General features: G+C 39.2%; 1 protein-coding gene across 4 annotated transcripts in view; it reads right to left on the reverse strand.

Moving 5' to 3' along the window:
• slco4a1 (solute carrier organic anion transporter family, member 4A1) overlaps nt 1-16,733 on the reverse strand; it is a 36,533-nt gene that overhangs the window by 13,080 nt on the left and 6,720 nt on the right. Inside the window, exons 2-6 of one of the 4 annotated variants that reach the window (XM_042216682.1) lie at nt 6,778-6,825; nt 4,166-5,271; nt 2,506-2,596; nt 1,536-1,657; nt 1,277-1,388 (exon numbers count right to left, since the gene is read on the reverse strand). In XM_042216682.1, the coding sequence (XP_042072616.1) occupies nt 1,277-1,388; nt 1,536-1,657; nt 2,506-2,596; nt 4,166-4,997 (1,157 nt within the window). In that variant the 5' untranslated portion in view covers nt 4,998-5,271; nt 6,778-6,825. Of the gene's footprint in view, nt 1-1,276; nt 1,389-1,535; nt 1,658-2,505; nt 2,597-4,165; nt 5,272-6,777; nt 8,207-16,430; nt 16,693-16,733 lie in introns of those variants that run through there. The other 3 variants (XM_042216683.1, XM_005952381.3, XM_042216681.1) reach the window with 3 other exon arrangements.

Below are 16,733 nucleotides of genomic sequence, written 5' to 3' on the forward strand. Positions count from 1 at the left end.
ATATATGGTTGTGAAATGGAAAGGAGCAATACTGTCACTCATTTGTGCTGTTCTGCATTCATAGCTGCCTGTCGTTGCTTTAGGATGACAGTAAACTTATTAACATTAAGGTTTTCTGTGACATTTTAGAGGTGAATTTGCATGGTGAACTAATCCTTGCATAAGCCACACTGATAAACCTGAGCTACATAATGCCAATGAGAAACAGCAGTAAAACCAGTACCAATGGTAAGAGAGCCCACATGTGGTTCGAGATGTCTGTCTCCCAGAACAGCAACATGGGGCTTAGGTTGAAAGCACTGCAGGCTTTATTAAAAGTAATAATTGCTACATGTAACAAACTAAAAACTAAAACGAATTAATCTGTATTCTCTAAAGAAAACAATATGTTTCTGATTTATCTAACGCATGGTTCTTTTGTTAAGCCAACTAGCCACTTTTCATGTAAAGAAACAAGGAGATGCAAACAATAGTTTGCATTGGAAAAAAGTGGAGGCTCTTTGCAGCAACAAAACAGATTTTACATTAATCCTTTTAACAGTCTAGTTATTAGTTTTTAGCCATTTAGAACCACTATTCCCAAATGGGATTTGTTTGTTTATCAGGATGATTAAGCTAGAGGTTATGGATGCATTTGCAATATTCTTTTTTCTGTACCAGGGGTTGCTTAGAAATTATTAATCTTAGTGCTGATCAGTACATTCCTAAGTGAAACAAACTAATCAAGATACAGATATCCTTCGGGATCCTGCTGCTTAATCACAGCACTGTGAGGACAGAGGTTTTAGCCTTGGTAGAGGTTTGTAATAGTGAACAGTTATTTATTTAAGTGGTGTATATTTGGGCATCATCAGTGTAAAAGTGGGAAGCTGTAATACAGAAGTGGACCCAGAGGTAAAGCATGTCACAGGTCAGTGAAGCAGTGTTGGAAGAATAGTTACCAATGGTGATGGAAACGTACAGCTCAGGGTAGTACTAAAAATACCAATACATTACTCCGGATGATGAGGCAAGTGAGATCTTGTGGTTAAATGCATCAAATGCAGCAGTGAGATCCAGTAATATGCATGCAGCAGATTCATCAGCATGAAAAATGGCAATGGAAATGGCAATGGAAATTATTCATACAGCATTTTTCATTACACATAAACTCAATGTGCTCAACATAAAAGATAAAAAACAAAACAATGAAGCAAACTGTACAAAGTAATAAAATGCAATTTAGAATAGAAACTAGACGAGGTCGTGAAAGCATTTATTTCTTGAAGCTCTCTACCTTGGCATGTCTTTAACTGATTTGCCAAACTGAGGGTCTGAGGCAGTGGTGTGGCTTCCATCCTTAAGTTGGTGGGCCTCAGACACACGCATGGTCACATACTCCTGAGAGCCTGCAGGAAGACACAGAAAAGTAAGAGTGAGGCTGTTTCGAAAATATATGGTATTTTACATACCAGAGTACCACCTAATGTATTAGTCAGTGTTTTTTTAATGCCCTCTCTGTTATAAAGAAGACTGGCCATGGCCATTGCTGGCACCTGGTAGTTGCCGTGGGTAGCCCAGGATGGGAAATGCCACCAGCAGAGCGGCTGCTCCTCCTGCTAAAAAGCCAATCCACCAAGCCCCAACCCAGTGAGGGTTCTCTGGCGTCATCTCAGGCCTGGAACATCACGCACATATGATTAAACACATTTATAGAATCAGAATCAGAATATTGTATTGATACCCGATAAATTATGTGCTCACAGTTGCTCCAAGACAGTAAGAATAGTACCTGACTAAACTAAATTAAATAATACAATATATTACAAAGTTACAAAATATAACAAAATAGCTCTAATATATACAAACAGCTAAAATATAACATTCCCAGTATATAACACTAATTAAATATATATGGTTGAAACTGAGATGCCTCTCTTATCAAACTGTAAAACGTTTCTTATTTTCTCTGTAGAGGATCTGCAATAAAGGTGTGCAACTGCTGCAGTGCGCACTTGTGCATTAGCTGGAGGAGTTGTATGAGAGATATGCACAGGCAGGAATGAACCACTTGACCTTTAAAGAGGCAGATCTCTAAAGCATCTTGTAATGAGACAGTATTGTTCTATTGTGTATATTTTTATTCTACATTCTCCCATTGTCTATTTCATATCACAATATTTGACTCTATTCCACATTCTGCATGTCAGCTTTTGTTTATTCCCAGTTTAGTAATCTGTAATTGGTTTTAGTACATTGCATTCTAGTCAGTGGTTTTCTAAATCATTATTTTGGCCATTTTAGCCTTTATTTATATATTGGAAATGACAGTAAGGTAACTAGGTGAGAGGATAAGGGGCACTCTCCCTAGTCTTGCCCTGTAGACTAGAACCCAGGCCCTTGCAGGCCTTACCTATGTGAGGTAAGCCATAGCAGTGCCCCGACTCAGTTCTATTCTATTATACTGATCTCATTTCTTTTTGAGTCAGTTATCCTTGTCCATGGTACCAACCAAAGCAGACTCACGTTAGATGGATCTCAGTGTACATGTTGAGGAAGTAACCACCCAGCAGGTAACCGGCTGCTGGACCCACAATGGCTGCTGTGTAGAAGATCCCTAAGGGGAGGGGGGGAAGACCATAGACACAGAGCAAGGGTGTGTCAGTACAATGACTCCAGCGTCTACCTCCTGTTTCCTACTTACTCTTCCTGTCCTACAGGTTAAAAGGGCCATTGTTCTTTATATGGGCTCTGCATCTAGAAAATTTCCTGTTGTGTTTGTGTGTTTTCATAAAAGCAATGTGCTCTGCTGTTATTTGAAAGAGAATGATAGCTAAATGCTGAAAAGGGGTCATGACAGGAGCCTAGAGGGTCAAATTTACAAGACTTGCAGTAGATGGCATCAGACAATGACAGTGCTCAATATGTACATTTGAGGCACATTAGCTGCGTTTACCAAACAAGCCCTTTTATCTATATCCAGTTCCTTCTTAATAGAGATTATACTGGATGGTTGCTGGTAATAAAATTATTCTGTGGAAGAGGGACAGAGACTGATAAAAGAAGGTAGACAGCTGGTGAAAGAAGTCGTGCTGTAACCGTGAGAGTATATATCTGTTCATGCACCTGCATTAGCATGTGATGCTCAAACAAAAGTCTACATTTACATTGAGCTAAACAACAGATATATTTGAGCCTGCACCTGCAAAAGAATTATTGCTAAAAGACACAGCTGGGATTGTGTTCAGTGCCTGCTGTTTGCATATGCATTCTCACTATTCTATTTAATCAAAGCTCTGTCAAAATAATTAATCTTCAGAGAGAGTTATCACTGTCCAGCTGACAAAATGAGCCAAGCAGCACATGAATCAGCACAACTATGGCCTTAAACCTTGTATCATTTAAAAAATGCGGGAATTTAACAAAGAGTCATCAGTTTAACAAAGATGATGGAAGATCAACATAGAGCTGCACAACTGATGGAACATATATCATTGTGATTTGATGTTTAATCAGTTGATTCATTTATGAAAAAAACTAAACAACAACCAATCAGTTAATAAGCTAATAAATTATTCAAATAATTTTTCAGAGAGAGTAGTGGTTTGAATTTTTATTAATTCTCAAATTTTGATGGTTTAATATATCTATTAAATAATCAATTTATTATCACAATTTCAGTCCCATATTTCTAAAATGACCAAGTCTCTCTAGAAAAACGTCTTGGCACTCATCTTGGCATGAACTCGCATGTTCCCCCCCCTCCACAGATAGGAATAAGCACCTGTCTAAATGAATAAGCTGGCCACTGAAATATAAAATGTAGGTATGGTACATTTTAGTTTCTGGTAAGCTACTACTGCTACTACTACTTTACTATTGTAATTAATAGTTATCCCCACTACCTAACAGTTGAAGCTATTATTTAACTGATGAATGACTTTCTGGGGTAATCCCAGGAATGCTGCATCTTTACTATTTTTTCAGGGACTATAATGTCAAATGCTTGGCATGAAATGAGAGAGATGACAACAGTATGGTTTTTTTTTACATTTTTTGGCATAAATTATCATCAATCATAAATAAATGAATAAGGTTATAGTAAATAATCAACTGCAAAAAAAACAGATAAAGAAGAACAGTCTGCTTGCTGCCATTTCTGGTGACTGTTACAAGTAGGACTCACCTATATAAACTGGTGCATAGTTGGAGTTGACATTCTCATCCAGGTATGTGACCCCTAATGTGTAGAGAGGCGTAGCGCCCATACCATGCAAAAACTGGCCAAGCATGAACACAAAGCGATAGCTGGACAGTCCTCCTGCCTCTTTGTTCTGACACGGGCTGGTACGGTTAGTAGAGCACATTCCTGTTTGCTCGGGTAAACTGACCTGGTAGGGAGGTGTAGTAAAGTGAGGCAAGGCAAACATCAGAGAACCCAGTGCCATGATAAGTACTCCCCATCCCAGCCAACGGGGCTTGTGACCTGTACCACCGAAGTAACTGACAAAGGCCAGGCAGACGCATGCAGCAATGTCATAGGAACTGGCGATGAGGCCAGCCTGGTAGCTGCGCAGATCAAAGCGTCGCTCGATTGAGGTGATCACTGTGTTAATGAAGCCATTGATTATCATCCCCTGGAGGAAAGAGGCCACACAAAGGAAGAACAACACCCACCGAGGAGTGTTGAAAACTTGGATGCTTTTGGGGGTCAGAGCTCCCCAGCCACACAACTGATCTGTGTTAGTAGAGATTAACTTTAGCCCAATCTCTGCATTAGGTCTTGTTTCCCCCCCATATATTGGCCCAGGGAGTGCCGATGCCCCGGTGAAAATGAGTGGCTCATTAGTAATGGGACTGTCAGGGTTTCTGAGACCAGAGCCTATGGGGCTGCCTGTCTGGGAATCCACAGGACTAGGGGTGTCCAAAGAGGGGCCTCTGCTGAGAGGACAATCCTGCAGGTCCAGGAGCTCCTGTTTGGAGCTAAAAGAGGCGTCGGCATTTAGCAAGACGGGCATCGCCCCTCTGAGGGGCACTGTGAGGATCCTGTGAAGTGGATTCTATGAACTGAGGCAATAAATCAATTACCTCAACAACAAAAAAAAAGGAAATTTGAAGTAATAAAGGGTCAAGAAGATATTGTGGTAAGGCCAGGTTCTTCTTGGAAATTATCTATTCTTGCTTTGTAGTTTGCACCTCATGTGTCCACGGCTCTTCGTGTGCTCCTTTTTATTTGCACAAGGTTGCATATGGTGTAAAGATGGCTTTGTTACTGTGATGAGTAATAGCATCCTGAGGAGAGAAAAGAAAAATTAGATAGATTAAATAAAGAAACAACCAACTTTTGTAAAGATTTAATGCATAAAGAAGTCATCATTAGAATTTATGTACAGGCCTCAGACACTGTGACCTAGACTGATGCTTCATATTTTACCAAATGTATAAAAACACATACATACATATCTCTACATGGGCATTAAATAATTCCTGGCATTACCACCGCATTGTTTAAAGAACAGTTTTGCCTTTTAACATTATGCTGGTACAAAGACTCCTCTAACTGTGAGTCGATTGAAGCATTATTATCAAGCATTGCACCCAATCTCAGAGTCTTACACATACAGGGAACTCATAAAACCTCAAAGTGCACACTGCTAATGAACCATAAGCATTGTTACTTTGCTCTAGTAATCACAAATAGAGCTTTCATAATCACCATCATGAAAATACTGTGCAGGTCTATTTGTTGCATAACAACAACACAACAACACAAGTGTGTATTTGATCTATTATTGCAATCTGAAAGCTCATTTTCACTGATGTAATGTATTTATTTAGATTACTTTCTTTCATTGTGAAGTACAATGTGGAACACTAGAAACTCAATGTCCACTTGTCACAACACAAAACAAGCAGCCTTACTGACCTTCAGGGGGTCATATTTGACAGTGACAGTGATAGAGCTTAATTGGATGCATAAACAAAACAGAAGAGATTTACTGAGAAATAAGAAAACAGTTTGGTCAACATATTAAATACATGCAGTACAAGCAAAGTTCTCGTTAGTTTTCCCACTCAAAGCTTGGACTCCAAGATTTACCCATCGTACGTTTTGGAGTGGCAGCTTAGAAACATCTGAACAGTGAGTTTAACTGAATGCAGGAATAGCTTCTGAGCATGATCTGATGATGCTAACCTCTGAATGTTGGTTTAGTAGCACATCAACAAGTTTACTCCACCTTTCTAAGTTGTCATTATTGTGTCACTTTTATGTATCGTCAGCCTTAACAAGTGAAAGATGAAAAGGCATTTTGTTCAAGTTGTGAAAAGATTTATAGAAAGAGAACTCTTTAAATCTAAATTTGATTGAGCAATAAAAACACACTCAATATCCTTGCCAACTCCTCAGATGATGACTGGTAAAACCAAAAGCCTCCTCGTTATGTAGTGACTGTACTTACCACTGTACCAGCGCTATGGAAAAGGAAAACGTGTGTTTCCCTGATCTCAACCAAGAATGAAGAATTGTGTTGCAATGTTCAAAAACACCTTGTTCATAAACTTCTACATACAGTTATGTGACTGTGCTAAAAATGTAAAAGAGAGCACTTCCCTCTATGCCAATACTGTAAAAATCTCTAAAATACTCGCTAAAAATCTTTTAAAAAAAACCCCAAAACATTTCTATTGCCAACACCTTTTAATCACCTTTTAATCTTTAAAATATTTACAACGTATCACACACAAAGCAGTTAAAATATAAAATAAATTATAAATAGAATCAGTTTACCCTCCTACCTCTATTCCTTCATATAACAGCCAACAGGACTGCTAACAGTTGTTAATCTGGGAAAATGAAAACAGTTGAAAGAGATGGAATAAGAGCGGCAAATAAAGATGAACAGTTACAGAGAGGTATATCCATGCTAGGTCCTAAGCCCATTTCTCAAAGCCTCTTATAACTGAAGGACTACATCAGCAAATTCCTACACAACAACCCCCGCCCCACATGATTGGAGTCCTGCAGGCAGCCTGCAGGGAGGAAAGGAGGGAAGTGTCACCAGCCCACATAGTCCACCTTTGAATTACTGCTCACCAATGAGCAGCAAAATTGTGAGCAAGGAGAAATATAGAAACAGTCATTTCAAATGTGGCTATAAATAATATTTGAATGTTGGTTAACAAGTTTTTGTGTTTTTTATATAGTTTTTCTTTATTTTAACAAGTGCACAAAGCTATTATTCACTTTATGTCTATGTAGGTTCTCAGTCATCCAGGTCATGGTAATCTAAGGAGCTTCCAAAGAAAAGTGACTGGACTTGTTTATGCTTCTTGAAGACAGTTCACCTTTCATCCGAGCTTCTTCAGTTCTAAGACTGAATGGTGGAGAGACCCAAGGTTTTTAAGACCTATTGGAGCTTAAAAACGAATACCTTATCTGAATCTGAGGCAGAGGTGCTGTGCTGCCTCAGCTGCTACCAGGCAATTTGTCTTATTTCAGCCACGAAACATTCTGATAAACTCCCCATCACAGAATAGTTTACAGTTTTGTTTTGTTTTTTAATTTTATCACAATACAACTTAGTTGATTATATTTGTAAACCAACTGCTATTTTTTTTAACTTGCAAATTAAATCACTTTGATGACTTAAAATGTACTGGAGCCAATGTTTATGAGAGATTTGCTAGCCCTGGAAAATGTTAGTTCATATTAAAAAATAAAAAAGTCTAATGCAAAACGTACAGCTTTTAACAAAACGTGGACTTCTATGTATTTATTTACTGAAGTCAGAGGTAAAGCTATGCACTTAGTTTGCGGAGAAACAGGTTGATGTGTTTAAGGATTGCAATTTGAATTGCTATTACAAGATCAAACACACTGAGAAATCAAAAAACTTGACTAATGCAGAGTAGGAATGGATATCTGAAACTTTGTTAGCAAAATTTCAAATGCAAAAAGGACTTTTGATCAGTCTGAATGCTGAATGAACAGCACTATGTCAAGGAGTAGTATGTCCATGCAACACCTGTGGATCTATTTCCAATATTTGTCGCATTTGCGGCAGATTTACTGCAGACTCTGATCAGGAAAGTGAGACGCCGAAAGAGAGGGAAGCGAGCCGGCGCACTCGTGCGTCTGAGGAGACGTGGACTGCGAACTGCTCTTCCTGGGATCTTCCTTTCCAACGTACGCTCACTCGGGAATAAGATAGACGAACTGGCCCTGATGAGAAGAAATGAAAAGAGAATTTGATATAATGTGTATATGTTTTAAGGAGTATAGTGATAAGATGAGAAAATAAAAGAATGAGAGAATAAGATTGGAGGGATTTAATAATGATGAAAGAGGAAGAGGATTTATGGTAAAAGAAAGGTGGAGGTGTATGGATTTAAATTATAGGTGGATGTGAAATGTAAAAGTGATTATAGCATGATATTAATAATATGAATAATTTTATTATGAAAAGAGTTTTTATTTGAGGGAGTTTGATTATTAATATGGAGTGTATGAGAAGGGTGAGAGGAGAAGTGGATAGGAGAGAAATAATAATGGAAGCGGAATAGGAATATATATTGTATTAGGGGATATAAAAGAAATATGAATGAGTCAGAAATATAAGAAAGTATAATTAAATGAAGATAGAGAGGGAGAGGAATTAGAATGTTAAGCAAGATAAGAGGGGATATAGTGTGAACAAGAGATTAATAAGGAATTTAATGAAAAAGTAATGATAGAAAATAAAAGAGTTAAAGAAAGAAGGATGAAGCTACTTAAAAATGTAGTGAGGAAAAAAAATGTGGGAGTAAGAGGATGTGGAGGAGATTAGAGGTGTTTGGAGTATAAGATGGGACAATGAAGGTGAATATTAAAGAATTGGGAAGAGTTTAAGAATGTAATATATATATTTGTGAGGAAGAATTGTGATAAGCAAGGGTGAGTTAATAAAATGAAATGGTTTAATATAAAATAAAAAAAATGTGGATGAAAGAGAAAGAGTTAAGAAGAAGGAGAAAGGGAATAACTAAAGAGAGGAAAAGTAAAGGTTAAATTAAAAAGTGGAAAGTGAATAAATAAGAATAATGATGAATATGAGAGAAATGATATAAGAAGAATGATTAAGGACTTGGTGGAAGGGGGTTTTTTTTTTTTTAGGATATAAAAAATACAAGATAAAACATATGAAACTTGTATTGAAAAATAAGATTCATAATGTAAGTTTTGACGAGATAAGGTAAGTATTCATAAGGAAAAATAAGGAAAAATTTAGAACTAATCATCTACATATAGAGAATAAACATAATGTTATAAAACCATATAAGAAAAAAAAAAAGAGGATTTAGCAATACAAAATTAATATTAATGAAGAAAGATGTGGAGGAAGAAGTTTAAGAGTCTGAATGATGAAAGAATAAAAACGGAAAAAGAAGGTGTGTAATAATGCAAAATAAGAAAATGTGAAAACGAGATGGACAAAGTGTTTTTATGGACATTTTAAAAATATAAAGTGAAGAATTGTAATGTGCACATGAATGATTAAAAAGTATAATAAAATAACAATGTATAAAGAAAAATGGAAAAATGGAAATGAAGGACTAAATGACTACAGACCCGTGGCTCTGACATCTGTGGTCATGAAGTCATTTGAGCGCCTAGTTCTCTCCCATCTCAAGACCCTCACGGCCCCCCTCCTGGACCCCCTGCAGTTTGCATATAGAGCCAACAGGTCTGTAGACGACGCCATCAACATGGCCCTACACTTCATCCTGCAGCATCTGGACTCCCCAGGAACCTACGCCAGGATCCTGTTTGTGGACTTCAGCTCTGCCTTCAACACCATCCTTCCAGACCATCTCCGAGGCAAGCTTTCCCAGATGAATGTGCCTGATCCCATCTGCCGGTGGATCACTGACTTCCTGACGGACAGGAAGCAGCATGTGAGGCTGGGAAAGAATGTCTCGGACTCCCGGACCATCAGCACCGGCTCCCCTCAGGGCTGTGTTCTTTCTCCTCTGCTCTTCTCCCTGTACACCAACTGCTGCACCTCCACCCACCAGTCTGTCAAGCTAATCAAGTTTGCAGATGACACCACCGTTATTGGACTCATCTCGGACGGGGATGAGTCTGCCTACAGGAGGGAGGTTGAACGTCTGGTGTCCTGGTGCAGCCACAACAACCTGGTGCTGAATGCCCAGAAGACAGTGGAGATTATTGTGGACTTCAGGAAGCACACAGCCCCACTCCCCCCCATCATCCTGACTGACACCCCCATCACCTCTGTGGACTCATTCCGCTTCCTGGGTACCACCATCACCCAGGACCTGAAGTGGGAGCCCACCATCACCTCCGTCATCAAGAAAGCCCAGCAGAGGATGTACTTCCTGAGGCAGCTGAAGAAATTCAACCTGCCAACACGGACGATGATGCAATTCTACACTGCAATCATCGAGTCCATCCTCACCTCCTCCATCACCGTGTGGTACGCTGGAGCCACTATCAGGGACAAACAGAGACTGCAGCGTGTTGTGCGCTCTGCTGAGAAGGTGATTGGCTGCAGACTCCCATCTCTGCAGGACCTGTACACCTCCAGGACACTGGGGCGTGCAGCTCGGATCTCAGCTGACCCTTCTCACCCTGGACACAGTCTGTTTGACCTGCTCCCCTCAGGCAGGAGGCTCCGGTCCATTCGCACCAGAACCTCTCGCCATAAGAACAGTTTCTTCCCCTCTGCTGTTGGACACATGAACAATAACCGTATAACTGTTCCCACCACTAACACATGACCCTACGCTGTGTTCACTGCATCATTCCATGTTTTGGCACTGATCACCACCTGCACTCATGTATATATCTTTCTACGTAGCACTTTTAATTCTTATTCTCATGTATATATCTCATGTATATCTCATGCATATATCTTTCTACGTAGCACTTTTAATTCTTATTCTTACTTTTATTTTTTCATGTCTATTTAAGCGCAATTTATGACAGCATGTTTGCACTGAAGCACCGCAGCAATTTCCTAATGTTGTAAACCTGCTCAACATTTGGCAATAAAACCCTTTCTGATTCTGATTCTTAGTGCATGCTTGAAAAGGCTTGGACTGAAATGGGTTAAAATGACCGGAGCTAAAAATTAACCACGTTGTTGATGTTATAAATAAAATAGTTAACTTAAGTAGGGCAAAAGCACTGAATAACAAACGGCTTGGTGCACATCGAGGATTATGAGACTGAACATACTGATGTAGGAAACAGGTCGCTTGGCCTGGGCAAACGGCTAAAAAGAGTATGGGGCCTCATATGCATACCATATAGCACATCTTAACCTTTGGTAAAATGGTATTCTTTTATATATGATTCTTATATAGCACTTTTCTACTTTCCCAGAACACTCAAAGTACTTTATACAAAGAAAGCGCACACAAGCATTTTCATCCATGCTTTTCAGTGATTCCTAGCTAACATTCACACACATTCATTCTCTGATGGATGGATCAGAGAGCAACTCGGGCTTAGTATCTTGCCCAAGGATACTTGTCATGCAGACTGGGGGAGCCAGGGATTAAACCACTAACCTTCCGATCAGTAGATGACCTGCTCTACCCCTTGAGCTACAGCCAATATCTTTGAGATCTGGTATTTTCATTTCTGATACCACAGGTTATAATAGCCTGCTCAAATTCAGTGAGCCTTTTAAAATGTCCCTTCTCTAACAAATGTTTGTAAAGGCAGACATTGTTGATTTATTTTTTATAACACCTGTGGTAGCTGGACTGACAATACCTGAATTCAACAACTGAGATCTATTGTCTGATATTGTTTATAAAAGACAGAAAATAAGAAAAATGTATCCTCTTTAGGAGAGCACTGTCGAATTTCAGACAAAAACAAGTATACATGCACCAAGGCATATATAGGCAGCCCTATGGTTTAGAACATGTACATAAAATCCATAAATACTGTATAAATACTGTATTTATGTGTAGAAAGTAAAATACTGTTTCATTTTTGATTTAACAAATGACCACTTTTTTTTTTATCACTAAAACTCAAATGCCTAAAACCTGTCCACTTCAGCTCATTACTCTGCATTAACATGCCTTAATGTCTGTGAAGGTTCTCAGTCATCCAGGTCATCGTAGTCAAAGGAGCTTGCAAAGAAAAGTGTCTGGACTTCTTTAAGTTACTTGAAGACGTTTCACCTCTCATCCGAGAAGCTTCTTCAGTTCTAAGGTCAAATGGTGGAGAGTCCCAGATATAAACCTAGTGGGAGTAACCCCCCACAGAGGGACAAAAGGACCCCCTGATGATCCTCTAATCGCCTGAGCCAAGGTGTGAAACTGGGTGTGGGTCCCAATCAGCCAGAGTTTCAGGTGTGTTCATTGTGAAACCTGGCCCCACCTTATCATGCGAATTCCTGAGGTCAGATGGCCCAGGATGTGAGTGGGCGTTAAGGCATCTGGGAAGGGATCTCAAAACTGGATTATAGATGGCAGAGAGTTGGTGTCGTAAACCCCCGCCTCTGTTCAAAGATGGTCGCTCACAGTGGACATAGATGGCTTCTTTCACTCCTCTTTCAAACCATCTGTTCTCTCTGTCCAAAATGTGAACATTGGCATCCTCGAAAGAGTGTCCTTTATCCTTAAGATGCATCGGTGCCATCTGACCTCAGGAATTCGCATGATAAGGTGGGGTTTCACAATGAACACACCTGAAACTCTGGCTGATTGGGACCCACACCCAGTTTCACACCTTGGCTCAGGCGATTAGAGGATCATCAGGGGGCCCTTTGTCCCGCTGTGGGAGGAAACTCCCACTCCCTATGGGACTCTCCACCATTTAACCTTAGAACTGAAGAAGCTTCTCTGATGAGAGGTGAAACGTCTTCAAGTAACTTAAAGAAGTCCAGACGCTTTTCTTTGCAAGCTCCTTTGACAACATGCCTTAATGCAGAACATGAAAGCTTCCTGGCAAGCAAATCAACGCAAAATGAATGGTACCAACCACACTGCTGCGAGCTGTTGCCTGTTCAGCTGATCGCCCATGAAAAGAACAAGTATAAGGTTTTGGAGGGAAGCCAGAGCGTAAAACCTTATTATGCCCAAATGAAACTCGGGCTTATTTCCCCATTGAGGTGGGGCTGAATTCCTCATAAGCAGAAGAATTTGAGGTTTTAGACTGTGAGTTTTAACTTTGATGTCTAAATTATCATCAGTGTTGAACTGTGCTATCAGAATGCTGTGATGCTGTGTTTAAGTTTTTTTGTTTGTGTTTAAGTTTTTTTGTTTGTGTGTTTAGGCTTAGGGTTTAGATTGGGGATATCACCAATTATGACTTAATTCCTCAGGATCAATATGCACCAGATTGCCAATACCTCTGTAAGACAGGGGTATGAACTTGCATGTGTTTATTTAGACTGTACATTATTTTTCATTTATTTATTTATTTACATTTGGGTTTTTTTTCAGATTTTGAAAATGCTATAAAAATGGTGGCCATGCATTAATCTAACTTGGGGAGGGCAATTCATTTTCCCAAAGGGGTCACATGAGGAACTAGGACTATTGAGGAGGGCTGCACCAATAAGCGTACACAGCAAAATCTCCAGTGTTAAATTAACACTGGAGAGTGTCTATATGGGTCCACACCTCTGAGTGTTAAATACAACACTGTTGAGTGTTAAATTAACACTTTTGACAGTGTTATATGTTTAAAAGTAACCTAGTAACCAGTTTTGAAGATTAACAATGGCTAACACTGAGCAGTGCTGGTTTGCTAACACTGGAATATTTCTAACATTTTGAGTTATTTTCCAGTGTTAGAAAATCAGCACTGCTCAGTGTTAGCCATTGTTAATCTTCAAAACTGACTAGGTTACTTTTAAACATATAACACTGTCAAAAGTGTTAATTTAACACTCAACAGTGTTGTATTTAACACTCAGAGGTGTGGACCCATATAGACACTCTCCAGTGTTAATTTAACAATGGAGATTTTGCTGTGTATAAACAGATAAAATTAATATTGAGCAAAACTGAGTTCAGCTTGTGGCCACTTAGGAAAATGAATTGCCCAGCCCTGATCTAATTCAAACCTTACACCTAACCCAACACGTTATTCCCACGATCCAATGGTTGTTAAGAGGTTAAAAGCTATCAGGAGAGGAAAGGAGGTGGGCCACTATCAGGTGATGATGAGATGACCAGAGGTGGGAGTGTTTTGAAAGTTGAACCAGGCCACACTGTTAACAATGCACTTACAGTGAGGTAACACTTTCCTGTCTCACTGTTTGTTTGTCTGAAGCCAGAAATGGAATAGTTCTCAATGGATAATTTTTTTTCTCATGTAATTTCGATCCAATTCTCCATCACGCCTTTTCATTTCTGTTTTCAAAGCAAGATCAGAGTGGGGAGCTGCAATATTAATAACCAACAAGCTCTGCCTTACCTAATGGGTCCTTTATCTTCACAGTAGAAACTTATTTATTTTGGAATGGGAAGACTTTCCTCCTCTGTGATACACAAAGGCTTTTGAAGTATCAAGAGGAAGTCTCTCATGTGGTTATTATAACAGACTTAGATGAAGCCTAAACTGTCAATCTCACACAGAAACACCACCGGTGTTTGTATACACTGTTGTAATATCTCACTACAAAAGAAACAATAGAAACTTTAGCAGGTCGTTGCTCTGGTAAAACTGGAAGCAGAGAACAAACTGTGAGACTCACTGTGTCAGCTTTGAGAATAAGTAACCCTGTTTGAACCCACTGATGATGTAATTCCAGGAACTGCTCTTTGAATCTTAAAGTGGAAAAGCATTGAGTTACAGCAAATTGAGCTACAGCAGCACTGTGCGTTTGGCCTTGTTGAACTTTTGCATGTCAGGCTAATGTTACATCTTTTGTGGGCGATAACAACCCAAGAATTCTTGGTTTTGTTCTTCTATAAATAGCAGAGACAAATAGTCAGCTTGAAATTCAATCAAGTCTGAACTTGAAATTGTGAGTCCTTTTGCAATTTTTCAGTTTTTTGGTTGTTGTTGTTTTTTGTTGTTGTTTTTTTTTAAAGAAAAACAGAGGTATTGGAAGCTCTTGTTTTTTGCTTATTGATTCTTTGATGTGAACAAGACTTAAAGTGATACAACCATGAATGGCAACTTCAAGGTTTGAAAACATGAGGTAACATTTTAAAAATTATTTTTAAGCGTTTTCCAGCTTAGCCAATATCCTATCTTGCAGGTCCGTTGCTCTTGCACTCAACACCTTCAACGCACCAGTGGAAGATATTGAGAAATCCTACCAATGGCTGCACAAAGTTACAGAGGTACTGATCATGGTAGGACAGGAACAAGCTCTAACCACAAGATCAGTAGAGGCTGGGGTCTATCACACCAGGCAAGACCCCAGGTGTAGGCTGTGCAAAGAAGCTCCTGAGACAATCCAGCACATAACAGCAGGCCAGGGCATACATGGAACACCATAACCAAGTGGCTTTCAAAATTTACAGGAACATCTGTGCTGGGTATAACCTGGAAAGCTGAGGTCAAAATCAGATAAACCCGCTAGGGTGGTGGAGCTAACAAAACTAAGATCCCATGGACTTCCAGATACAGATAACTAACTGGTGATAGTAGTGGTGGACAAGCAAAGGTGATAGCAACATAAAGAAGAAGGAACACGAGAAGCTGGACAATTATTAAGAGCTGAGAGAGGAACTCAAGGCAGGACCTTATCTATTGCTGCTCCTAATCTCTGGAACAATCTGCCCCATCACATTAGAGAGGCCCCTTCAGTGTCCACTTTTAAAACCCATTTTTACTCCTTGGCACATGACACAGTATGACCCTGATTTTATTGTTTTAATCTAAAATCAGGGTCATATCTGATTTTAGAGTATTAACATGCTGATGGCATTGTATCTGACACATGTAAGTCAGTAAGATGGACATAAACCAAGTATAGCCTTAAAAATGAGAATATAATAGTAGTTATGTCTCAAACGTAACAAAGCAGAACACCCAACCTGATCATACAATATACCGTAGTGAGTAAGAGCTTTAAAATTTGTAATAAATCTCAGTGCTTCATGATAGACAGAATCCAGCATACATGTGTAAGCATATTAATCACATTACCACAATTAAGCAAGTGGAAACAAAAAATCATTTTCTTTATTCAAAGGTAAGACAGGACTTTATTCTAAAGTAAGTATCCAGTTTCAATTTAAAGTTTTTCACCAGTTGCTAAATGTGAGACATTAATTCTAATTTGTGAGTACGAGTTTTATCGTTGACTGTTCTACAAGGCCTTTGGCAATCAGGAAACAGAGAAAGTAGTCTTTGTAACTGAAAAGTATCAAAAGCTGTTTACAGGTCATGTATGTCTTTGCTTATTGTTGTATCTATTCTGTTGATATGTTAACCATTTCTTTGTACAATATTCAGTACTTACCAGCAAGGGATATCAACCTCTTCACGGCTGGTTTGGTACAGGCAGAATAGTGGAGGTGCACAAGTGTAACTGAGAACAGCGAAACTTACTGCATGCCATTCATGTGATTCTGGGGCACTGCTATTGGACATGCTGGCTCATTGTCACTGCCACTCAGTTACATGAGTTACATGTTAACACTGTTAAAAGGCACACTCCACATATTTTTTTCTGCAAACATATATAAATTGAATGATTTGAAACTTGTATCATGAAAAGAGTAATTCTGATTACATTCAAACTGGCATATTGAATAAAGTGCCC

Source organism: Haplochromis burtoni, unplaced genomic scaffold (assembly GCF_018398535.1).
Source record: "Haplochromis burtoni strain Fernald_Lab_line unplaced genomic scaffold, NCSU_Asbu1 Contig_1193, whole genome shotgun sequence".
NCBI classification, from domain to species: Eukaryota; Metazoa; Chordata; class Actinopteri; order Cichliformes; family Cichlidae; genus Haplochromis; species Haplochromis burtoni.